The sequence below is a fragment of the Saccostrea cucullata genome, unplaced genomic scaffold (assembly GCF_032062105.1).
Source record: "Saccostrea cucullata isolate Sc308-1 unplaced genomic scaffold, CSIRO_AGI_Scuc_v1 ctg6467, whole genome shotgun sequence".
Classification (NCBI taxonomy): Eukaryota; Metazoa; Mollusca; class Bivalvia; order Ostreida; family Ostreidae; genus Saccostrea; species Saccostrea cuccullata.
This window is the reverse complement of record NW_026928999.1, coordinates 7,325-35,244: the sequence shown is the minus strand read 5'-3', so window position 1 is coordinate 35,244 and position 27,920 is coordinate 7,325. Positions and strand designations below refer to the sequence as shown.

The 27,920-nt window shown below is 34.7% G+C and overlaps 1 protein-coding gene across 1 annotated transcript; it reads left to right on the top strand.

The window, feature by feature from the left end:
- LOC134279543 (protein GPR107-like) lies at window positions 1–27,920 on the top strand. Its single transcript, XM_062761948.1, has 12 exons — window positions 1–115; window positions 12,207–12,344; window positions 12,506–12,556; window positions 13,680–13,789; window positions 20,366–20,439; window positions 21,017–21,294; window positions 23,257–23,361; window positions 23,763–23,896; window positions 24,736–24,811; window positions 24,927–25,000; window positions 27,076–27,193; window positions 27,786–27,920. The coding sequence occupies exons 1-12, from the start codon at window positions 44–46 to the stop codon at window positions 27,918–27,920; spliced, it is 1,365 nt and encodes a 454-aa protein (XP_062617932.1). The 5' UTR covers window positions 1–43.

The window sequence follows — 27,920 nt, the reverse complement described above, 5'->3', positions numbered from 1 at the left end:
GGAAGTTGGAGTTGCAAGAATCAGTCTAAGTCAGAAGAAACTGATGACGAGTTGGTTAATATGTTCGTGTATCTGTTATCTGGCGTCAGGAAGAATACACAAATTAAGCCTAAAGGTAACTGAAAAAATAAAACGAGTTCACCTACATATATGTAAACATTATCGCTAACCATCTAATGGTATTTTCTATTTCTACTACCACAGGCACCTGAATTTTTATCAATAAGTCGCTAATTAAGCCAAATATCGGAAAATTCTACCCCCTCTATATGTAAATAGAATTTTTCGATATTTGGATTAATTAGCGACTTATTGATAAAAATTCAGGTGCCTGTGCTACTACACAGTAACTGTGTCTTGGGACAAGACCCAATTACACTTAGAATATGTTCCATATATCTTCATGTTGCAGAAGGGGGTGGGGCCGCTCTGACACGATTTTGAATAATATAAACAAAGTCAGAGTTGCACTGTAAATTATAATCCCAGCGAGATTGGGATTGTCTCTTCCAAATCTTTCTCAGACCAGTGCCACACAAAGGTTGGGAAATCTTCCATGTACGTTGACTGCTTGTTACATAGATGACATTGGATGAGATGATTTCATTAATATCCAGAGTTTAATTACTTCTGTCTTGATGATTGACTTTATTTCTGGTAATTACTTCATTAAGTAATAGAGCTGAAACGGATGTTCGAACATTCGCGAATGAATAGTTTTTCACGAATATTCGAATGGAGAATTTGTATTTAAATATTCGATCACATGTTTTATACCCGTATTTCTTGCAATAAATTGTGTATCCACTGAGTTTTTGATCACAGTGGAAAAAGAAGCATTTCTTTCCAAACAAAAGCAAATACATGTACAAGGCAGGTTGTAAACTTTGTCCACATGGTACCACTGGCCTGATAAAGGCACGAGATCAAATTTATTTAATCATCTGTAAGCCAAACATATATCAGCCTCATGAATCTCTGATCTAGGCCTATGACGATGACCGCCATGACTTTCACGATCGAAAGTAATGAAAGATTTATATTGTGCAGAGAAAATATTCCGGATTAACAAATAGTATCGATTGTACAGCTTTATAAATAAAAGCAGATTCTGAAATCATTTGTGAAAAATGTACATTATATTAAACTTCTTTAAGAATATTATATTTGGGTGCTAGTCACTGCGCCTCAAAACCTGAACGCCCCATGCATGAACGCCCCAAAATATTTTACCTTCGCCCAAGTACAAATATGAGCACCCCAAATCTTAATCACGAGCGCCCCAAACGTATTTCACCAGTAGTGCTGTGCGATATTACCGGTTAACCGGTGTATCCCAATTTCGTTCTTCACAATACGTATTGTAAGCTTCCTCAGCACCCTGTCAAATGCCAATCAGCTTACAATGTTTCCATCCCGTGTAAATTCAATAAATTATAAAATTACATTTTTATCAGGACTACTCATGACATCCGTCCACATATAAAAAAAGGGGGGGGGGCATCCTCAGCCCGTCACATGTATTTAAACACCCTTGATAATTTACTTCACATCCTTGTAAATCATAACCAAGTTCCATTTTTTCGTTTCAAATATTTCATTTAATAAAGACTTCAAAGTTCAATGAAATATAACAAAACAGTCAGTACATCTATGAGTATATAAAGTCCTAGCTTAACATCTCTGGCCTAATAAAACACAGTGGATTGCGGTGTCCGTGCGGTGCAGAAATTATACACTACTTAATTTGTATTAGTTTACATTATTTTCTTTTACCTAAGTCACTAGTAATTTACAGTCAGTGAAGTTGATGACGTAATATGATCTGATCGTTACGATCGTCGTGATGAAACTGGCGTTCGCTGCTCATATATATAACCTTCCATAAATGGTCACGTGATCACAACAACCAATGAATAATTGTCCTTTCTGGAGCAACTCGGAACTACTTTACATACATTTTGTGTAATACAAAGAAAATAACGTCGCTCAAAATGTCCTTTCTACATGTAAAGTGGGAGCTATAAATTCTATTCGATATACATTAGAAAACAAGTTCAACAAACAATCTGTAATAAAACGGACACACACAATCCATGGCGTAGTAATACCGAACAATAATGCAAACACATAAGTATTACGCTACACATTCAAGTTCCAAAACATTTCGTCAAATACAGCATAATTAAATGACAATACTGCAATAAAATAACATTTAAGTATCAATTATGAATATTTGAGGACACGGACAGTGTTATTTCGATCTTATCAATTGTAAAACAACAATGTTTATGTCACATGACTAATTTCTTCGTAAGAAAGATGGCAGGCGCCCAATTTACAACACATGTGATAATGCTGAAATAAGTAAGTAAATTACAGTCGTAATATGGTAGATAATGATGAAAAACTGACATACAACATCTTAGTATCACTGTCCCTTACTGTCTGTTCAACAATATCTCGCTAGATCGTCTAGTAACACAAAAACAGCATTTGTTTACATTACAATGTCGAAGTGCAATGTGTATTGCATCAATAATTCAAGTAAACAATAAGATAATGAAATAACATCAAAAATAAAACATTTCTTATAGATTTACAACTGGATGCTACTTTACTTCACTTACAAACACTCCACCATCAGCCTGTGATTAATTAATATGCAATATTCTAAAGTCCAACCCCCATGCATATTACACTTCCCCCCACTTAAAAAGTCAAATTCTCCTGAATTTACAGTCTTAATCAAAATCGTCTGGTTCTGCTAGCTTCTTGCTTCCATCATCAATGAAATCTTCATCTTTCTTGCACTCGACCGCTTTTTTCGGTAATTCTCACACATCTGGCTGCTCGTCTGATGCCATTTCAGCTACTTCTGTCTCCATCTCGTCTCTCTGCTACTTCTTTCTCCATCTCTTCGTCTCGTCTCTTTGCTACTTCTTTCTCCATCTCCTCCACTTGTGGTCTCATGTTGCTGTACAGATAAACAGTTATGTTTAAAATCCACCATCCACCCCAAGTATACAGTATACAGCTCCCTATGCATAAGCTAGTACAAGATTGGAAATTCTTGTTAGAATTGGATGTAGTTGATAAAGGTAGGTTCCTATGGGAATCAGTCAGTCAATCAGTCGGGTCTTATTCTTCATTGTTTTTGTAGATTCCTCCCAGGATCAGGAAGTGACATCAATTATCCATTTATAATTTTATTCCAGTAGTAGATTGAAATCAACAAAAGTATCAGTCCGGCCCAGCCCTAGACAACTGAGGTCCACCTGCAGTCCGGCCCAGCCCTAGACAACTGAGGTCCTAATGTGCACTAATAGTAATGGCCAGTCACTATCTACACATTCACCTAGTGTGGTGCACCACCTAGGACAACATCCACCATAGACATGTGTCAATAAAATAAAACAAAAAAAATCTGGTATCATCAAACTACTGTCCGACATCATTTAGTTTTGTGGTATGAACTTCCTGAACCAGGGTTGCAAGTTGATGCCTCGATATATCATCAACCTATCCTATAAATTAAGTCAAGTCATCTAGTTGTCCTGTTACAAGGTCCTTTTCATTTTGAAGTTAATACAGCAAACCCATCCTTTGGCAATTTATCTTTGTGATGTAGTTAAGAAGAAAGTCCTTTCCAAGGATCCTATCTTGTGAAATTTTGCAAATTACAAATTCGTGTGGCAATGCTTCTTTCCCAAAAGATACATCCAGTACAATGGTCCTGATGTTCTCTATTAAATTCCCATTTACATCCTGAATGTCAGAGGTTGCAGGCCGTATGTTAGAGCTAGTTTCCTTTGAGAGTTTAGTAACATTTTGAACGAAATAATCCATGCAGTAGATCAACTATCCTAGAAAATATATTGTTTTGTCAAATATGTTTCCTTTGTATGAAATCCATTGTCCCATAAGAGGGTTATATCCCCTGTGTGGCCATTCCTAGTATGTTCATTTCCAACAGAAAGACATTCCTCTTGTGCCGACTCCTGCCTTAATGATATCTGTTGTTATCTCTCATGTTTCCACTGCCATGTCTTTTATTCAGGTTAGAGGTCGTGGTCATCTGTTGTCCTCTTGTCCATCGGTCTGGGCAGTCCTTCATGAGATGATCTGGTGAATTGCAGATGAAGCAAGTCCAAGAGTTATTGCCCTTCCGTGGTTCCATTTTCTGTGCACTTTCCAGTTTCTCTAATCTATCGATTAGTAACTTGATTGTATGTTCCAAGTTGTTCGATTTTTGCTTTCCAGTTGGCTGTTTGACTACTTGTTCTTGATCCACATGTCTAACATTTATTTTCTTCTTATCCCCATCCCCCATTATTGACTCGTATCTCTCAATAACGTCTACAGCTTCTGCAACAGTGCTACACTCTTTGTCAATACAACGGCATTTCATTTCAACGGGAATAATTTTGTAAAGGTGGTTCAGAGCCAGCGATTCCTGAGCGTCAATATCCAAGTTACTATAAGCTTTTTGTGATAATTGCCGTATATCGTCTCCAACATCTGCAATACTTTCTCCAGGCATCCTCCTACGCATTTCCAGTTTTGAAAGCCACCTATTTTTGTGTTTTGAGCTACCAAATCTCTGGTCCATACGCTGAACAAGACTTTTAAATGTGCGTCTTTCCTCAAGTGTTAGGCTCATGTAGAAAGTCCTGGCTTGTCCACGTAAGCTAGCGGCTAAGAAAAGAAGTTTAGTCCTGTCGTCCCAGTGGCTAAGTTCAGCGCAGTCTTGAAAGTGAGAAAAGTATTCCTCCCAACTTTCTTTTCCATCGTAGGGTTCGGGTTTGATCATAAGTGTAGAAATGCGATTGTGATCACTTTGTGCGTCGTCAGCTAACTGATAATCAGATCGCCGACGGAAATTATGTCCTCCTTCGTCGTCATTGTCATCACTGTCATCTCTTTCCAAAGGATTTTCATTTGCCATTAAATATTCGTCATCAGTGTTCCTCCCACAGACATCTGTTTCGTCCCGTTGGCCTAACTGAACATTTTCCTTATGTTCATTTATAAATACTTCAGGATCCGGCGAAGTAGCATCCTCCATTTTTAACTATAAAAACAGTAACAAGAACATATGTACATCGTTATTTTAAAAATAGATTTTTTTTCTCCTCCACCACACGACAGTCCGCAATCCACTCTATTTCAGTACTTGACAGGTATTAAAGTACGGGTTCGTATCCTAGATGTCCTCGTATATGGTAGGACATCCCACTTCTGACACCAAAAATTGTAAGCTTCCTCAGCACCCTGTCAAATGCCAATCAGCTTACAATGTTTCCATCCCGTGTAAATTCAATAAATTATAAAATTACATTTTTATCAGGACTACTCATGACATCCGTCCACATATAAAAAAGGGGGGGGGCATCCTCAGCCCGTCACATGTATTTAAACACCCTTGATAATTTACTTCACATCCTTGTAAATCATAACCAAGTTCCATTTTTTCGTTTCAAATATTTCATTTAATAAAGACTTCAAAGTTCAATGAAATATAACAAAACAGTCAGTACATCTATGAGTATATAAAGTCCTAGCTTAACATCTCTGGCCTAATAAAACACAGTGGATTGCGGTGTCCGTGCGGTGCAGAAATTATACACTACTTAATTTGTATTAGTTTACATTATTTTCTTTTACCTAAGTCACTAGTAATTTACAGTCAGTGAAGTTGATGACGTAATATGATCTGATCGTTACGATCGTCGTGATGAAACTGGCGTTCGCTGCTCATATATATAACCTTCCATAAATGGTCACGTGATCACAACAACCAATGAATAATTGTCCTTTCTGGAGCAACTCGGAACTACTTTACATACATTTTGTGTAATACAAAGAAAATAACGTCGCTCAAAATGTCCTTTCTACATGTAAAGTGGGAGCTATAAATTCTATTCGATATACATTAGAAAACAAGTTCAACAAACAATCTGTAATAAAACGGACACACACAATCCATGGCGTAGTAATACCGAACAATAATGCAAACACATAAGTATTACGCTACACATTCAAGTTCCAAAACATTTCGTCAAATACAGCATAATTAAATGACAATACTGCAATAAAATAACATTTAAGTATCAATTATGAATATTTGAGGACACGGACAGTGTTATTTCGATCTTATCAATTGTAAAACAACAATGTTTATGTCACATGACTAATTTCTTCGTAAGAAAGATGGCAGGCGCCCAATTTACAACACATGTGATAATGCTGAAATAAGTAAGTAAATTACAGTCGTAATATGGTAGATAATGATGAAAAACTGACATACAACATCTTAGTATCACTGTCCCTTACTGTCTGTTCAACAATATCTCGCTAGATCGTCTAGTAACACAAAAACAGCATTTGTTTACATTACAATGTCGAAGTGCAATGTGTATTGCATCAATAATTCAAGTAAACAATAAGATAATGAAATAACATCAAAAATAAAACATTTCTTATAGATTTACAACTGGATGCTACTTTACTTCACTTACAAACACTCCACCATCAGCCTGTGATTAATTAATATGCAATATTCTAAAGTCCAACCCCCATGCATATTACACTATCGCGGTATTTTTTTGTGAATACCGGTTCGGGTTCGATATGCTATAAATTGTTACAAAAAGAGTTATTTGCCCTTTTCAAGGTAAAATATGGCGGCAAGCAACGTGAAGTTTGATCGGAAACCAGAGACATGTCTGTCGAAACGAAAAGAGGACAACTGTTACATGAAAGCTCTTCATGTTAAAGCAGAATCTGAATATTACAACTTGATTCTTTAAGTTGTGCCACAAAAAAAAACTTGCTTGCCACTTGCTTACACACAACACGATTAGGCAGTTGCAATATCAACTCGAGAATACATGTAATTTGAGTTTTTGTTTTCATTTAACATTGATGAAAAGCAAAATTTATTAAAAAAATTATATTGTGATATATTGCAATACAAAATATTATATCGCAATAAATTGCGATATGATTTTTCAGCCGCAATACCCAGCACTATTCACCAGCGCCCCAAATTATCATTTCGGGCGCCCCAAGGCTTAAATTAACTAGTAAAGAACCAAACTGTTGTCTTTGATGCGTGTTTTATTACAATTTATTAGATTAAAAAGATATATTATTATTCACGAGCGTCCCGAATGATATTTATCAGTTGTTTATCACGAGTGCTTCAAGTTTTACGATGTATAGTAACGAACGCCCCAAGAATTGTAAACTAGCATTATATGAAGATAAATGTAAACGTACTAAACAAATGGAATTCATATTTATATGTGCATTCCCGAACCGTAATTTATTTTGATTTTTTAAATTTTTTGATTTATTCAGTACTAATAAGGATCTTACAAAGAGGAAATACAGTGTACGAATAGAATAAACCACAGGCCTTAAGATCGCTTAGAAAAAAAATTGAGGTGTTGAAAAAAAAAATAAAGGTATGGAACTCTTTTCGCCTCTTTTCATAGGGTACCAACTTTCGCCAATAAAATTCTTTTAAATCAATTTTACTTTTTACCCATATCTACCCATATCTTTTCATATATAAACAAATTTCATTAGTACCAAATTTCATTCCGTTATTCCTTATACTTCACAAGATATTCTGATATCAATTCCAAAATTGACCTAAATTTTTTTACTCGACATCAGCTTGGGCCTTCGGAGGGCTACACTAATTTTTAAGCGGGAACGACGGGACAAATTTTCCGCGGAGTTTATTCTAAGCTCAATGAATATTTTCTCATTTGCATTCGAGCTTTACATGGACTTTCTCTAATTTGATCATATGATCTTACTTAGTCACAAAGAACATTTTAGCGGTCTAATTGTTTTGAAAATCGAACGGTATATAATGCATTCCGGGAATAAATCGTTCGACCATTGCTTCTTTCACATTCATAATCAACATGGCAGTGTTGTTGTTGATGCAGACGTTTTCAAGTTAATTTTTCGCGAAAGGAATTAATACGGACTTAACCTTACAATTCGGAGTAAGAAATCAACTTTAAAATGTTGAAAGATCTTGCAAATGCTATTCAACTCTTCGCTGCACTTCAAACACTGTCTGTTTACATGTGAATGGCTAGGGGCCCAAGCTAATGTCGAGTAAAAGAAAGTAGGTCATTTTTGAGATTGATTTCAGAATATCTCAAGAAAAATACGGAATTTCGAATTGAGCTTTGGTAGAAATGAAGAATGTTTATCTATGAGTACATTTAAATAGAAAGTAGAATTTTAGAGCATGTGAATAAAAAATATTTTATAAGCGCAATTTGGTACCCGGTGTAAGAGTTCAATACCTTTATTTATTTTTTTTTTTTACATATAATTTTTTTTTCAAGCAATCCAAAAGCCTGTGGAATAAACTTAAACACCGATGTGTATTTCTGCAGTAACTATGTAATAATAATTAACCAGAAAAGTTTTTAGACTAGCTGTCATATTCATTCTTATACCTTATATCTCCTGTAAATCGGTAAATTAATCTATTCAAGATACCAAGTTCCAACTTTTTTTTAAAATCGTCTACGTAGGTTGCAATTTTTTTTTTATAAGAGTTACGAAATTTATTTAGAATCTGTCAGTAATAAATACAATGTATACAACAAAAATTATAAGAATACAAAAAATTATACATCATTTAACCTACCCAAAGTCATCTATCTATTAATTTTTTTTACTAATTTTAATGATGTAGATTAGGTTCAAAATCGCAGTATATCTTTAGTATAGTGCACGTGCCGTGCGTTTTCGTTGCTTCTTGTGTACCTGATTATGTAATGCTACATAATATTACACACCTGTCACTAGATCAGTGGGATTTGTAGTCTGTGTATACACAGTAATCATAATTTCAGACACCCAATTCAACAAACATACACTGTAATTCTGGTCCTTCGACGACTTATACCACCTTTCCATGTGAATTATATATCGAACATGCACAGATGGATCATGCGTGTAAATTAAAATGAATACATCTAGAAATTAATAACAAAAATAAATACATAAACGCATTTTAAGCACTTATCTGCATTTCCACAAAGGAAAAAAATACTGTACGTCAAAGACTTCATGACGCAGATTTGGTCAAGCAACTATCACAATTTGTAAGACTTTATTTAAAATGTTTTATTTCCCCCCAATATTATCATGCTTTATCGCCAAATTAATTCAAATCACTTCATATAGCCGGTATTTGATAAAATATGGGGGGGGGTGTTCTCCTTTTATTTGGGATTACGGTCGTGCTCTGACTTTAATACAAATGACTGTACTAATATCTTTAATTGCACGAATAAAACTTGATAATCTAAAAGAATATTTCACCAGATTTCTTTGAAGAAGGAAAAGTAAACAAATTGATATTTAGACGAGCACCTGCATGTGTATCTGTGACCAAATTATTTTGGGCGCTCGCAATGCTAATTTGGGGCGTTCGTGAAATACGTTTGGGGCGCTCATTATTAATATTTGGGGCACTCATATTTGTACTTGGGCGCCGGTAAAAATGTTTGGGGCGCTCATGCATGGGGCGTTCAGGTTTTGGGGCGATACGACAGTAACCCTTACATTTTAAATTCAAATATAGTTTACTTTTAATAAATTTACAGCATGTTTCCGGAAACGGACCATTTTCTTTTTTATAAGTACAACAGAAAAACTTGGCGAGCACCTGCTGGTTTGGTGACTATACGTTTTACGTAATGGGAATGCAATACAGTGAACTAATTTTAAGAAGTTAAGAGGCTTTAGTGTGATTTTTTATAAAGATTCTTTTTCTAATTTAGTTTTTTGTTGAAAATAAACGTGGGTCTTAATGTACATAAGTACATGTCAAACGACTTTGAACAGACGTTTATTTCTTACACGGACACCTATCTTAAATACATCTAGATATATAGTAATAAACAATAGGATTTGCAAGTATATGAAAAGGCATAATAACTCCTTTATTTAGTTACCAAATGTTCGAATACAAATTGAATAACAGTCACGAATATTTGAATATTGATTTATGGTATTCGTTTCAGTCTATTTATATAATAGTGTTGCATTATGCATGTACTATGCCTAAATACTAGACAGGGTTTGACACATGGTGCACGAGCCGGAGGCGAGTGCACTATGTGTCAAACCCTGCCTACTATTTAGGCATAGTACATGCATAATGCAACACTATTGTTATTATTATGCTGACTGTTATTATTTATGCGGCAATCCATATGATTTTTTCCTGAAAATAATGGTGGTAACACAGCGCACTTGCAAAAACTCATTCAAAATCTTCATGCTAAAATTAGTTGCATGCTTAGTTATTTTGGTTACTAGTATTTTCTCTAAATAAGTCAGGATTTTCTGTCCCAAAGATACTCATCTTTATTTTCTGTTTTGTTAGTAAGACTGATTGTTTACAGACGTGGATTCTCATTGATAATTCTTTTACATCCTTCAATCGAGCGCTATATAAAAAAGCGTTTTAATGACCCCATGATATCAATTCATCTTACGATCTGTATGTAATTAGTTTGTAACTTTGTTGTACACATTTATCTAAGATTCCTTAGAATAAATATAACTGTTTTCAAATAATATTTGTCTATTTTCTCCTTCTTGTGTCAATTGTATAAATTAAGTTTATATATTTAAATTCTCCCAATTAGTGATCGTTTCTGTGGCGTAATCGATAAGGCATCGGACTGGCAACCCCCATGGTTGTGAGTTCGATTCGCGGTGTGTGCATTGAAGAATTTTATTCAGAAAATAAGGCCGTGCACTATTTCGGCATAGTATGCTTACGCTATATAAATCCTTAGACCACTATGCGAGAATAGTAGGGTATGGGTTATATAGAGACAAACTGACAGGAAGCATAATAATAAGTAATATGGTAATCTTGGGCATATTACACTATCACTATATCTTCAAAAAAGGTTATTATCGTTACATACTCATAACCACTAGAAAGTTGTGTACATTGATTATTATTTACATGTTCAAATAATTTTCCTTATTCTTTGCAAATAGGAAGACTGTTCATTTTCTCATGAATTACCATGGATGATCATGAATATCTCCATTGTTACATCATAATACATACTGCACTTGATGTGAAAATATAGTGCAAACTGTTTTTCTTTAAAAATGCCAGTTGAATGGTGTAAATTTGTGGCAACTCATCTGAAAAATAATGTAAATACTGGAAACCATCTTTTATCTGTGTAGGAGAAATTTTTACAAGGTTTGAGAGAACCTCGTCATTGCAAAGATTTCTTGCCGCGAATCGGTTCTTAAAGTCTCTGTGTCTATTAACAACAGATCCCAAAAAAGGCTTGATTGTGAAAATGAATCATCACAAACTAGTTTACCACTGGTAAATTGCCAAATAAAGTCTTCGCGAATTAGAGTTGGTTTACAGTATAAAAAATTTATTAATTTTTTTGAAGATTCATGAGGTTCATGAAGTACAAAGCTTCACACTGGCATATTTATCATGAAGCTCTTGCGCTTTTAAATTTTCAAAAATTAAATTCCTTTATGAAATATTTCTTCATACTAAAATACATTACCGCTATAGGCGCTACAATACCACTTTTGTTTGCCAGCACCTCGTGCCTGTACAGATATAACATATACATGCTTGGTACCTGTTTCCACTGCTTACCACAGGGAGAGGAAAGTAGGAATGCCTTGTCTTTTTTTCAGAAACAATTTTTGTATTATTTTTTCTCCTTTTTATTTTACATTGTAAAATCAATTATTGTTCATATATCAAACACTCAGTATTCAAAGAATTGGAAGCTTTTTAAATGCCATTTCTTTGATGTACTGATGTCTAGAACGTGAGACAGTTCTCCAATTTTGTATTTTTGCTTTAATCACAGGCAGTTTGTGCATCTAATGGTAATGCATTGTAATCACCAAATATCTTATTTATAAAGTTTAGTGATAATGAGCATCCAGAATTGAGAAGAACAGGAGCAATAATGCAATTTTGAATGTTTTGCAATGTACAGTAGTGGCTTGAATTCCAGTAAATTTTAAATGTAGATAATGTATGTGTTATTATTTTCAACCCATCAGGAAAAATGTAAAGTGGAATAAAATGTATTTAAAATTTTATCCAAGTGTTCTACCTGTCTATAATTCTAATGTTATTTTTTTTCCAGAATGATGATAGAGGAGTTGTAAGACTGAGCACGTTTGGGTTTTTAAAGAGCGGAGCTCTACAAGTTAACATCACCCAGTTTAGATATAATGTAAATGGAGTAAATATGACAGATAGTGGGAAGATGGTGGATTCAATGGTAAGATACATTTATACATTTTCCATGAAAATTTTATAATTAACCTTGATTGATTTTTCAACCTGTTTAATTCAGATCTCAGTACATGAGATTCAAATTCATACATAATTTCCATATGTTTTTTTTTTTAAATATCTTATCTCATATTCTTCTAATTTTAGTTTGGATTTACTCTTGATAAAAGTGATAGCAGTGGAATTGCTTCCTATTTGGTAAGAATCTTTAGTTTCTTTTCTTAGACACATGTACAAAATAATTTGTACCATTTTAAGGTACATATGTTTATAGTGATGTCTATTATGAGAGTGTTAATTTAAAGTCAAGAGATTGAATACTGTGGAATCATTTAATTTGTGTGGGTCAATGTTCTTGGGTAAGCAAAATTTTGTTGGTTCATGGGGACTTAATTTCGTGGATAACTCGTATATTCAGACAATTCAATGAATAAATATATTGACAAAATAATTGTTCATGGGGGTGTAATTTCATGGGTAAGATTGACTTATGAAATCCACATACTCTGATCCGCCAAGAACAATGATGATTCCACAGTAACCATTTCACGGCAAAATAACTGAAGGTATTTTGTTTATTGTTCACTTGACATAATAAATTGACAGTCAAAGTTTTATGTCTTTTCTTGATGTAGATTATTTCAATTTTATACATTGATAACAGATACTTTTATAACCTTCTAAATTCTGAGTCAATTCGGCACTTAATTTTAGGGCTCATTGGTATGAAACTAAACATTGTAACGATCATGATATAGTATGAGATGTTGAACGTTTGGATGATGTAATCATGTAAAGAGAAAAACGTGGATCGGGAACACAATCATAGTTCCTGATCACAAGATTTTAACAAATCTTGAAGTAAAACATTTCACATAAATGCTTTCAAATTGTTTATTTTAATAAAGTGTAAAAGGTACATTGCAATGTTTATGCTACATATTTCTTCATTTATTTATTTTGACGGACTCATAAAATTGTGTGCGGACTACTAAAAGTAAAAAAGCACTAGTCCAGCTGGACTAGAGCCTAAAAATGTTATTGTCGAACCCTGTTAATGGTGGTTGAAATATTTGGCCCCATATGCATCATAGTCATGTTATATCTTGCAGAGGTAAAGAGTTAAAAGGGGAATATGTAATGAATTTAGTTTTGTGTATTAGTTTAATTTTGTGATGGCCAAAAGGAGAAATTAAGATGATCATGATGTTAGTAAAAAAAGTTGTAAGTGAAAACAAAAAATCTCAGAACAAGAATAAAATTCATTCATTCCTTGTGTTGACATTGTATAACCAGGCGATGCTAACTTGTTTGTTTATAGGAGGACAATCAAGGGAAGAACTGTATCCTCTCCCTAAACAACCCAGCCAGTATATTCAAAGAGAAAACCATGTCCATCATCTTCTTCAGGATGAAGTTTTCCAACAAACAGTAAGTACAGTAACACAAATCACTCAGTTTTCTTTATTAAACATACAGTACATGTATTCAATTGACCATAAATGTATTGAAAGCATTCAATAGGTTTGTCTGTTTTTCAGAGATTTTTTTTACCCCTTGTTTCTTTAAGAAATATTGATTTATATTTATAGGTATCTGTACAGCATTCAGCTTCGCTAACCAAGGGTTATAATCTGTACAAGATATCTGTTCAGCATTCCTCTTTGCTAGTCAAGGGTTATAATCTGTATTAGATATCTGTTCAGCATCAATCTTCACTAATCAAGGGTTATGATCTGTATTAGATATATGCTCAGCATTCATCTTTGCTAATCAAGGGTTATGATTTGTATTAGATATCTGTTCAGTAAATATGTGTCCTTCCACTAAAGAGGAGAGGAAGAGATTGTAAACCTTGGTTAGTGAAGATGTTCTACATAAGGAATCTATAACTGTGTTTCCATTCTAATGTACTGTACAGGAGAAACTTTTAAAATGGTTTTTAGGTCACCTGAGTAAACTCAGGTGACCTATTGCTATCCGTTTTCGTCCGTCGTCGTGCGTCGTGCGTTGTGCGTCGTGCGTTGTGCGTTAACATTTGAACATTTTCAGCTTCTTCTCTGAAACCACTGAACCAATTTCAACCAAATTTGGCATAAAGCATCTATGGGTGAAGGGGAACAAAAATTGTGAATTTCATGATCCCTGCCCCCCTGGGGCCTGAGGGGTGGGGCCAAAACCACTAAAATTAATGCAATCTTTAAAAATCTTCTTCTTTACTCCTGGACATCAAGCAGTCAAACTGTTTGCATGATTGTAATCAGCAATGAGTCCTCTACCAAAATTGTGAAATTCATGGCCCTGGGGTCAGGGGTTCTAGTGCTAGGGCGGGGCTAAATAATTAGGTAGTGAAAATGCATTATTTCTTTGAAAATCTTCTTCTCTGCTCCTGGGTATTAAATAAATCAACTAAGTACATAGTTATAATGAGCAAGAGTGTCTCTACCAAAATTGTGAATTTTATGGCCCCAGGGTCAGGGGTTCTGGTGTTAGGGCGGGGCTCTATTGATTATATAGTGAAAATACATGAATTCTTTGAAAATCTTCTTCTCTGCCCCTGGGTATCAAATAAACTAACTAAGTACATAGTTATGATGAGCAAGAGTGCCTCTACCAAAATTGTGAATTTTATGGCCCCAGGGTAAGGGGTTCTGGTGTTAGGGCGGGGCTCTATAGATTATATAGTGAAAATACGTGAATTCTCTGAAAATCTTCTTCTCTGCTCCTGGGTATTTAATAAACTAACTAAGTACATAGTTATGATGAGCAAGAATGCCTCTTCCATAATTGTGTATTTTTTGGCCCCAGGGTCAGGGGTTCTGGTGTTAGGGCGGGGCTCTATAGATTATATAGTGAAAATACATGAATTCTCTGAAAATCTTCTTCTCTGATCCTGGGTATTTAATAAACTAACTAAGTGCATAGTTATGATGAGCAAGAATGCCTCTTCCATAATTGTGTATTTTTTTGGCCCCAGGGTCGGGGTTCTAGTGTTAGGGCGGGGCTCTATTGATTATATAGTGAAAATGCATGAATTCTTTGAAAATCTTCAATTCTCCTCCTGGGTATTAAATAAACTTACTAAGTGCATAGTTATGATGAGCAAGAGTGTCTCTACCATAATAATGAATTTTATGGCCCCAGGGTCAGGGGTTAGGGTGGGACTGTATTGATTATATAGTGAAAATATATGAATTCTTTGAAAATCTTCTCCTTTGCTCCTAGGAAATAAATAAACTAACTAAGTACATAGTTATGATGAGCAAGAATGCCTCTTCCATAATTGTGAATTTTATAGCCCCAGGGTCAGGGGTTCTGGTGTTATGGTGGGGCTCTATTGATTATATAGTGAAAATACATTAAATCTTTAAAAATTTTCTTCTCTGCTCCAGGGTATTAAGCAGATGAACTACAAATAAAGTTATGATGAATATAGTTATGATAGACAAGGGCCCATATCTTACAGAATTGTGAATTTCAAGGCCCCAGGGTCAGGGGTACCATAGAGGGGGGGGGGGGGGGGCTGTACTTATATACTGAAAATGAATGAATGGTTTGAAATCTGCTCCTTGGTATTAATTAAATAACAAGGCCAAAGGGTCAGGGGTTCATGTATGGTAGGGGCACTACTGATTATTGCTGAATATTACTGATTAGTTGAAATGCATTTTGTGTTCCCTTACCCTGCGTATGGGTATTAAGTAAACAAATTAAGCAACTGCTAAGTGTATTGTAATGATGATCAATGGTGCCTCTTTCAAAATTGTGAATGCCATAGCATCTGGCTTAAAACATGAATCAAGTTTAATCACTGGAAAGTTGTTGCATAATGCTCAGGTGACCTATAAGGCCCATGGGCCTCTTGTATTATATAATAATGGTTATAATAAACAGTTTTATTATAAAGAGAAAAATTGTTTTTTACATGGCTGTTAAATTTCATAATTTTCTCTCATCACAAAATTCAAGAAGATCAATAAACCCACTACAGTGTGTTCACTCAATTTTTATTTTATGGCAGCTTGAGTTCTGGGCCCAAAGTGGTCATAGGCAGAAAAATCAATGATATTAACATGACCTTTAAGGCCCACGGACCTCTTATTTTGCAAAATTTAAAGATGTCATTATACCTGCACTTTCTAAAGAAAGTTCGGGTATATTGTTGTTACTCATGTCTGTCCGTCCGTCCGTCCGTCCGTCTGTCACACTTTTCTTCCCTGAACTCCTCCTACGTTTTTCACAGTAGCTTAATCATCTTTTGGGAGATGGTTGGTGGGGTCATGTAGATGTGCAGTAAGGTTTTGGAATTTTGATTTTGCCCCGGGGGGTCAAATGGGGGTCGAAAAATGACGTTTTTTATGCAAAAAGCCCCGTCTTCCCTGAACTCCTTCTACATTTTACTCAGGAGCCTAACCAGCTTTTGGGAGATGGTTGGTGGGGTCATGTAGATGTGCAGTAAGCTTTCGGAATTTTGATTTTGCCCCAGGGGGTCAAATGGGGGTCGAAAAATGACGTTTTTTAAGCAAAAAGCTCCGTCTTCCCTGAACTCCTCTTACATTTTATTCAGCAGCCTAATCATCTTTTGGAAGATGGTTGGTGGGGTCATGTAGATGTGCAGTAAGGTTTTGGAATTTTGATTTTGCCCCGGGGGGTCAAATGGGGGTCGAAAAATGATGTTTTTTATGCAAAAAGCCCCGTCTTCCCTGAACTCCTCTTACATTTTACTCAGGAGCCTAATCATCTTTTGGGAGATGGTTGGTGGTGTCATGTAGATGTGCAGTAAGGTTTCGGAATTTTGATTTTGCCCTGGGGGGTCAAATGGATGTCGAAAAATGACTTTTTTAATGCAAAAAGACCCTTCTTCCCTGAACTCCTCTTACATTTTATTCAGCAGCCTAATCATCTTTTGGAAGATGGTTGGTGGGGTCATGTAGATGTGCAGTTAGGTTTCGGAATTTTGATTTTGCCCGGGGGGTCAAATGAGGGTCGAAAAATGACGTTTTTTATAGAAAAAGCCCAGTCTTCCCTAAACTCCTTTTTCGTTTTAAACAGTGGTCTTATCCTCTTTTGGGAGAGTTCACTCTTTTGAAATTTTGTTAAAACATCAAGGTCAAGGGGTAAAAACATAGCATGTTGGGAAACATCTTGTTATGGGTAATGTTCACTTGAAATGTGAAAGTCGAATCTCTTCTCAATGAAAAGGAAATACAACATTAATGAAAACTAAGTTAAACTTCAAGGTCAAGGTCACAGAGTCAAAAAGTCATGATACATTTGGAAAGGTCTTATCACAGGTAATATGAATGCCCTTTCATTTATCTTTCAAAATGATTAATTCAAAGCAATTAATTTGTTTATGAAATTAGGTCAAACTTCAAGGTCATGGGTAATAAAAATCATAGTGTATTTAGAATGGTATTGTCCCATTTAATACTAATACACATGTTTAATATAAAAGTCCTGTCTCTTCTCATTCAAAATATACGACCATGATGACCAATTGCAAGGTTAAATTTATTGTGACAGATGGGCAGATTGATAAACAAATGAGATTTAATGTACCCTACCTTAGCGAAAATGGGGGACAATAAATGTCTTTGCTGTTCTTGAGAAGAAGATTTATGTTGGAAAAAGTCCCCTGCATATTTAAATGTAAATTGGTTGAAATTGGCCCAGTGGTTCTTAAGAAGTTAATGTGAAAAGTTTGCAGACAAACAGATGGACAACAGAAATCAGTACATTTCAGAAAACAGTATGCTTATAAATAGTTAATCAAGGTGCTTTGGGTAGCAAAATTAAGCTAAACTGGTATATTTAAACTGGTATATCTAATTCATCCGCAGAGCTTAGTATATTTTAATATGCACAACCTTTTCAACTCTTATCATAATTATTTTTTAAAATTTATATCACCATGTCTCATTCAAGGGAGAACTAGAGATATGACCAGATGTATATCTGTTGAATATAAAATATGTACATGTATACTGTGTTTTTTTAGTAATTTATTTGTTTGTTGTGACAGCAACTGTTATGGCAGCTTTTGGCAAAGGTTGAAGTTTCTCAAATGTAAGTCAAACTCCAAGGTCAAGGTCAAAGGGTCAAAATTGTTGGTATCAAAGGGAAAGTCTTGTCACAAGGAATACACATGTGAAAAAAGAGAGAAATCCCTAAGACTTCCTCACCTGTTCAAAAGTTATTGCCAAGGTTAAAGTTAAATTGGGTTCAACTCTAAGGTCTAGGTCAAAAATAATTATACCTGTTGAAAGTTCACAATGATTACACATGTTAGAGCATGAAAGTCCTAGCACCACCTGTTCAAAACTTAGGCCAAGTTTAAGGTATTTTTCTTGTAAAAGTGTGTCAAACTCCAAGGTCAAGAGATCAAGAGGTCAAAATTGGTGGTACCCATTAAAAGGTTTTGCCAAAAGAAATTTACCTATGAAATATTGAAGCCATGTGTATAGCCCAATCCACTTAAAACTTATGGGCAAGGTTAAAGTTTCTGTGGACAGACAAACATGCATAAACATAGGAAACAAAATATGTATATACAGTCAAATGAAAAAAATTTCTACTATTATGGAGTCATAAGATCAATTGTCATTTCAGGTACAGGGAGTCAGTGGCTAGGGAGATCAGACACCCCCCCCCCCCCCTGGAATTAGCAGTTATTTAAATAAGACTATGTACTGTAGAGAATAAAAATGACTTTGGACATCCTCCCCCTTAGAAAACAGGGACTCCACCATCATTGTTTTTATTATTATTTTTTATTTGTTTCTCAGGAAATCTTGGGCTGATTTTTTTGACTGAGGTGTGACACCCCCCCCCCCCCCCCCCCCCCCCCCTTTCTGAAAAAAAAATTCTGGATCTGCGCCTGTTTATACTGAATGTCCGCAACGGGAGATAACTTGACAATGTGAAATTTGTCGACTGTGGCATGCGATGATCTTTGACCCTTTTTGAACTTCAACCTAACCATTTGCATTTATTTATTTTTATGCAATCTATACTAAATCTTGTACTTACCGAATGTCATAGGTCGTGACAACGAATTCATGAAATATAATCCATATAATCCAATTAAAACACAAATGATTTTAACTGACCACACTGCATCGTCAGCATACATGTGCTAAATAATCTCATTCGACAAACCTTTACTGATTCCGTTACCAGTATGAATCGTCCGAGGTGTGCCGAGAGGTGATATCTATAAATATGATAATGGGTGACGCAAACCCAATGTGAATGTAGAAAATAAGATGTTCACACGTAAAACTGTTTAGTACAAGAACAAATTTCAAACTATCATAATAAACTATGTTTTAACATAACTTTGCCATCTAGGTCTATTTTTAAAAAATGTGAGAGTGAGAGAGAGTGTGTGTGTGTGTGGGAGGGGGGGGGGAGAGAGAGAGAGAGATAGGCATTGACAAATTTTCAATGGGTTTTTTTCCCGACCAAGTACTAAAATCAGTTTGCACATTTTGATAAATTCATCAAAACGCTTTGTACTAAAATAATATGTCGTTGAGAAAGTAAATTTAAAAAGTTCCAAATTATGGGCAACATATTTATCTGAATCTAATTAAGTAATTTACTTCAATCATTAATTAAATTCTGTTATTTCAGACTGGTAATGAATTAAGTATTCAAAATACATATGTGAGGCTCATAGATCATATGGTCACCTGAAAATTTTATGTTCAATTTGACGAATACATGTACGGTGATAATTATAGAATTATTTTGACTTCTTCCTTGGAAAGTCCAATATGAAGGAGTGTGTATTTAGAGGCAAACACCATAGTGCGGGTATTACTGTCTCATGACAGCATCTAGTTCATAGAATTATAATTGTTTCAGTTGTAGTAATTGCCAACTTAATATAGATTTTTTAAATACCGGGTATACCCCAGAAATATATTTCATTTGAGTAACAGGTTTTTGAATTGGTTCATAAATGTTCATAGATACATGTAGTACTCTTTATTTTTTCAGGATGGAAATTCAGAAGTATGGTAAAGATATTAGAATGCTGGACATCTCAGCAAAGGCTCGTATGAAAATTTCTGGTAAGCCTTATAATCCTTTTTTAGCTGAAAGCTAAGACTTAATTTTAATGTCTAAGTGGTGAATCTGTAAGGCTTAGAATAAGGTTATAAGTTCAATAGAGTGTTTTTTTCTAATTTTCTTCACCTTATTTAGACCTTCCTTAAAAAAATACAGGTGTCCTATAGTTTGGCCAGTTTTGTCCATCCTTTGATACTTATACTTCTATAAATAGCAAAAAAGAAATACCATATGTTTTACAATGATAAAGAATGGTGGAATAAAAATCTTAGGCTCAACGTATAAGAATTGTAAATAGAGGGAACTTACACTAACTGCTTATAGAAACTAAAAAACCCAATGCTTACTTTAGAATTTTTTTTCTAAGTTTTCAATAATTTTAAATGAGTATCTTTGTGCATAATTTTTGATTGATCTGCAACATTTTATGAATGCACCAGATAAAAAATGGTTCTTACTACCACTGTGAACCTGTATATGCAGTGTTCACTATCTTATTACTAAAAAAGTAGCAGATAAATGTAATTGTCATCTTTAATAGGGACTTTGTAGTACCGTAGCTGACTTTTTTTATTGTAGGGAGATCATCTATAACCAAAGGGAACACAGGTAAAGGTTTAAGTGACTCTTCAATGATGCGCAAAATAACACCTGCAAAATTCACTGATCCACCCCCAGCAAGTGCACCAGGTAGTGTGACAAAATCTACACAGAAGAGGAGCCTTCAGCGAAGAGAAGGGAAGAGGGAACCTCCCCCCAGTGTAGTTCCACCTCAGACAACCACACGAAAGACAGACCCCCTACACCCAGAACCATTACCTATTCAAGGGAATCTTAAAAACGGACACTCTGTATCTGTAAGTTTTGGTCAACATACTGATTTTAAAGGGTTGTATTTCACATTTCAGTCTATATCTTCACAGTTTTGATATTTTTAATCAAATTCTATTTGAAGATAATCTCGTTCTAATACTTGATATCTCGATTACCTAACTTAGAGCAGAACTCTCTTGCAGTGAAGGTAGGAAATGTCTGATAGATCAGAGCAATGTGCCATTGAATACAATGCAGGATCGATTATTGTGGAATTTATGAGGACAGTTGAAAAAGAAATCCTGGTGAAATGTCTTGCTAAACATTCGCTGAACTAGCCTAATAAATCTTTGAAAGGAACTATTCCTCATTTATTACATTTTTTTGTTACTTCGTACGAAGCAGACTTTCCTCATTAAATTTTCATTGAAAATCGTTACTTTTGAAAACTGGTAAAATACTCTATCAACTTTCCTAATTTGACAATCTACTATTTGGAGTTCAACCCTTGGCAATATATTGTACTTTCGGCAAACTGATTGTTTGAATCATTTGATTTTCACTACTGTAAACACTGTTATGCCTGATAAATCTTGTGAGATTTAGAGCTTCCTTAACTCCCCCACAAAAGAGCAGTTGTAAGTTAGATAACTGCAAGTTACTTGCAATACAACTTATTGAATACTACTTCAGAGCAAATATTATTCATAATACACCTGATAAAATTACAGTGATGTTTGCTTTTTTTACAATAGAGTTGAGGTCTTTTGATTTCATGTATAGTACATTCTATAATTATGTACTGTAAATTCCTTATTTTTCACGAGTACTTATAATCGCGAAATGGCTCTTTGACGTCAAATTACGAGTCAGAATAATTATTCGCGAATGGATGGTTGGTCAAGAGAATTTATATGAATCTTAGCACCATAAAAATAAAAGCGAGCAATTTTAGTTTGCAAGTGATGCTTCTTGCGAAATTACACGATAATTATACTGACATGCAAAAGAAACGCAACACCCTACTTTAGGAGGAAATAATTATGTAAAGTAAAGAATTTTGTATCTTAAAATTATGAATATCTTCAATTTGGTAAACATTGGTAATTTAACGATTATACGCTTTCCATACCATAACCGGAAGACCAGTTTGAGTCTGCTTAACAGAAATCAAAAATTGCATGTTTAACAAAAATCTGGCAATATTATGGAGTTTGAAGGTTTTTTTTACTGTTCATCATAAGTAATGCAGCAATATTTCAAAAAATAAACTCTCCTTTCGTTTCCCGTAACGATGCTGAGGCTACTTCAAAATGGCTTATGTACACATTTCCAGTGCTTTAAATGGAAAATTTCAATGTAAAGGTGATGGAGAGTTGCTGATGCGGAATTTCACTACATTACGCCTCAACAGGGTCTTTCGTATCATATGCATTAAGGACAGTCCTTGTACCGGAAGTCAAAGGGTGGCTACACTGCTCTAAGTTAGAGAAAATTCGACCTAATCATCTGAAAAATTGGCATTTAAAAATGCCAAAGAATAATTCCTTCGCTCAGATCTCGATATTAATGAGCCTATTGTATCGTAGAAATTAAGCTGCAATTGTTGTTTAGGGCAGTCTTGCAAATTTTACTTGAATGGCTGGGAGGGGGGTGTTTTAACAGTCATATTTTACTTAGTAAAATAAACAGATAAACATTTAACATTTCTATCAAATCTCTGATGTTCTGAAAAGTGAGTTTAGCCTTACTTTATTCGCTTTTGAAAATCATAGGATAAAAAAATCAAATATTGTAGATTACTGCTTGTTGCGTTTCTTTTGCGTGTCAGTATAATTCCTCGCGTATAATTAGGAATCTACAGTACCTACTGAAATTGGGGTTCATAATTTAGCATCATCTTTTGTGCCACATACTCCAGTTCATGAATAAGTATATACACAGTAATTTATCCTCTGGTATGGTATCCAAAAATACCAATTTAATAGTTATCTCTCTACTTTCAGTTTGGAATCAATGTAGACAATGACCAAGAGGAAGGGCTATACAATCTCTACTTTCACAATTGCTTTCAGTATGAAAAAGGGGTCCATGCAACATTTGAAATGCAGGTATGAGCAGTGTAATATCCACTCAGTAGTGAATCAGGAGTCCAGTATCTTTGCTTCCCTTTTAGATATTTGTACATCCATAGAAAAATGAATACATGTTAAAAGATGAAGCATAAAATCTATCAATCTGAAACAGATAAAATTTGATCCATCTTTCTGAAAAACATTGTAATATCTTGTAATCAACTTAATTATTTGTTTAGTCGAGTGCAAAGTTTCCTAGTCATTAACTTTTTAGGATTTTATAATTGCTTAAGCTTAAACATTTCATTTGGTTAATTGTCCTCAACATGATGTAGGAAAGAAAAATTACGATTGGCAGTTGTATAATAAAAATCAGTCTGTAGTTTCTATGAATTCAGTGTTCATTACCTTAAGGAATGTATATTTTTTCCCTTCAGGTTGATATAGAAGAGATAAATGACGGGAACTACTTGTCGGCGGGGGAGATTCCTATCCCCGCCCTCTTCTTCACCCTCTCCGTCCTGTTCTTCATCGCTGGCATTGTGTGGATGGTGATTCTACGCCGCGTTAAGTAAGAGATTCTAATCTATCTTAAAAACTTTAAATTTAGGGAATTACTATCTTGTAGTTTGGTATTTGCGACCGTTAATGCTGATTTAACGGTCGCAATCGTAGTTTTACCAGCAACGCATTTAAGTGGAGCCAGTAAAACGGATGTTTGCGACCGTTAAATCAGCATTCCAAATTACAAGATAGTTATTCCCATTCTAATGCAAACTATGCCTTCTGTTTGTTGTTTACATCTTATTTTATTGAGTTTTGTGATATGAAATACGTCACGGAGCATTGTGTTTTTGCGTCGCTCTATTATGACGTCACAATGAAAAGCTTTCACGCTCGTTAATATGCTCGTTTTACTGCTTTAAACATCAGTGTATTAGCCAATCAAAATGTGTTTTATAACATTATGTTTTATAAACATAACAGTAGATGGCCACCAATTAATCATTAACTTTAGGCCATGATAGAGTTTTTGAGAAAAAGATGAAGTTTTACATGATTGGAATCAATGGTAAAATTTCAAGCTCAGTGTATTAATGAATAAAAGAAAAAGAAATGGTAAAATAATGACAGGAACTTTGATAAGTGGCAGCTGTAATAGTTGTGAGTTGGGAATGAACCTATGTACATAATTTAACTGCTTTAATAATTTGTAAGGATCTTACAAATACATGTAGAACAACATTTACAGCACAGGTTAATTTTAACTAGTATATTTCATGTTAACTTTGTTAGTTTTACTGACCAAGGAATCTTTAGGGCAAAGGCTGTATGCTGCACAGTATTATAAACACTTCATAATATATTCATATTTTCCTGCAGAATTGAGTCACTGTTGTTTACTTGTAGGGAGGATGTATACACAATGCATTATTTAATGTTTGCGGTGGTGATGGTGAAGGCACTATCAAATCTCTTTAATGCTGTAAGTATATAAATGATTAAATGTAGTACTACATATATTTCAACAGATTGAAATAAAATATACAGTCATGTAGCTGATCATATGAGCATTGTAGTACTAATCACTCTTTTTGTAGGTGAACATGCACTTTATTGCAGTAGAAGGCATGCACGAGGAAGCCTGGGCAGTATTGTACTACATTGTATATCTGTAAGACCGACTTATTTTCCATTATTCATCCTTAAAAACAACTGAGAAATATATTTAGTGTGAAAAGGAAAGATCCCAGAAACTAAATTACAGGTAAACTTCGGTATCTCGACATCGGATATGTCGACAACCTGGGATATGTCGACGTCCGTCCGCGGTCCCGGCATTATTTACTATATAAATGATTTGCAAAAACTCTGATATGTCGACCTCGGTAATGTCGACTACCCCGCTTATCTCGACGTATTTCACAGTCCCAAGAGCAAAATTTACCTGGTATATGTCCAGAGCTGCCAACCCTTACGATTTTGGCGTAAGGCGTACGAAATCAGCGTCTAAAATACGCCTTACGATTTCTCTCTATATTCTTCCGATTGCAGTTTTTTTCGTTCAAAGTTTATAATACCCGTATTTTCATAGCTGACAGACTACATATTTTCTACTATTATAATATATTCATAATTCTTACAACGCTTGCTTGTATCAACGTTTCGGTTTCAGAAGGCCGATCACATTCATGTCAATGTTTTAAAGTAAACAAAATAAAACATGCCTCAGACTGCATGTTCATTTACAAAACATCTTCAGCGGCAGAGGGCCTAGGTGGTCCGTAGACCCCACCTTACTATTTGTCATTTCAGAATGTTGGCAGCTCTGTATGTCGACATCGGGGCAATTTTCTGCTCTACTTAACCTAATTGTTTGTCAGCTGGTCGCTCGTCGCGCACGGGCGACTCCGTGTATCTCGACGTCGCAAGAAATTCACACCTTTCACACCCATGTTTTGACTACATACTGCTCTGTAAAAATGTGTTTGTAGAGGAATCCCAAGCCCCCTAGGCGTCTCTAATACGTTAATTGTTTAATGTTTAGCTTGGGTAATATCATTGATAAATCTCGATTCTGCGTAAAAGTAAAATCGTTTATTTATGTCGAAATCTAACAAAACTTAAACATTTTATATAAAAAAGGAACTAAATAACAATTAACAATATACACATTGAATTCAATTTAACTTAAAAACTGTGGTATAAATGCATTCAACAGGAATCAATCAAATCTACGACATGAACGACTATTGCATCACAGTCGTAATATGGATGCATATGTAACATCATTAAGTTTGTTAAATGCGCAATTCCAATTAAATTTAGGTTTGAAAATGAAATGAAAATTAATGATGAATGATTATGAAATAAAAAAGAAGTGAAATGAAATTATTTTAAAAAATATACGCATTCATTTTTTTTTTCGTATCTCGGAAGTCAACTTTGTATCGTCCCGGTTTAGAGTTTATAGAGCGCATTTCGTATCCTGTTCTGACAGAGCTAGTGGCACGCGGATCGAATGCTGGATGGAAAACGGTTTTTATAAAAAGAGATAAAAAAGAAAGCATTTCATAAAAACATTCGTGAAAAACATTAGATTTTTTAAATAAATATAGGGGGATAGCTGAAACAAATGAGCTACAGTCTAATTGAAGACATGTAGGTACCTGTAGTTATACATCTGTTCAGTTTAGGTCTCTGGTTTTACTATGCAGTAAAATTAAGGACGTCGAGTCTCAACTCTGATATCTCGACACCTCGGATATCTCGACATTTTCCGACTGTCCCGTCGATGTCGAGATAACGAAGTGTACCTGTACCTTCGTTATTTAAGTTTATGAACATATATGTCAAGAATTGTTTTTCATTTTTACTTTGAACTAGCTGATAATCTGAATATAATTTATATATCGGGGTAAATTAAACTAAGTACAAGGGAAAATATTGAACATATATCACCCCTGCATTCTCCTGCCTTTATATCCTAATTGACTTTAACAATTCATTATAGTTACATTTTGGAAGAAGCCCCTGCTCATTTATTCTGTAACTTCTGTGGGTGAAAAAGCCCCCCTCCCCACCCACCCACCCCCACATTGATTCTGTAACTGATGTGGGTGAAAAAATTAAGCCACCCTCCCCACCTACCCACCCCCACATTGATTCTGTATCTAATGTGGGTGAATAACAATTTGTTATTATCCACATCTACATTTGGGTTGTTAACTATTTTGTTTTAATCTTCAGATCTCGAGGAGCTTTATTGTTTGTGACAATTTTACTGATTGGAACAGGATGGACTTTTGTAAAACACGTCTTTTCAGACAAAGAAAAGAAACTTTTTCTGATTGTTATCCCTCTACAGGTAGGGTGAATTCAGTTTTAAATTATCTGAGACAATTAAATTTGAAATGAGCTTTTCTGCTAACAATTTTACAATGTGCAAGATCTTATGTATTAGTAGTGCAATACCGTATAAGTGGAAATTTTAGCGAGACGCAAATTTAGCGATTTCTACCTAAAATCTGGTATTTTATTTTTTAGCGAGAAGTAATTTTTAACAATTTTAAAATGCTAACTAAAGAAGCTATTTCAAATAAAATGTAATTAATTTTTAGCAATGTCGGCACCCTCGCTAATAATGCCAAAATTCATATCCTCACTAAAAAAAAACTACTTATACGGTAACTTTAAGTCATATTTTTTTTAATCAACATTTTAAATTTCCTCGCTGAAAATGTGTTTCACATTAATTAAGCCATTTTAAAGTGTCTTAAGGTATTAAAAGGAAAAATAAGAATAATAAATTCTACTATCCCTAACCCCCTAAGATTGAAAGCTTGGGCCGATGTTCTAAAGTTGATGTATACTTCAGCTATCTTATGTGATTTGTTTCTTTATCATTAACATTTATGTCCTAACCACTAACAAGTCAATCTGAGACATTTTTGTTCTAGATTTTGGACAACATTGCGTACATTATTATTGAGGAGAGTGAGGAGGGCCAGTCGGAGTACGCTATATGGCAGGAGATTTTTATTCTGGTAGATCTACTCTGCTGTGGAGCAATTCTCTTCCCTGTTGTATGGTAA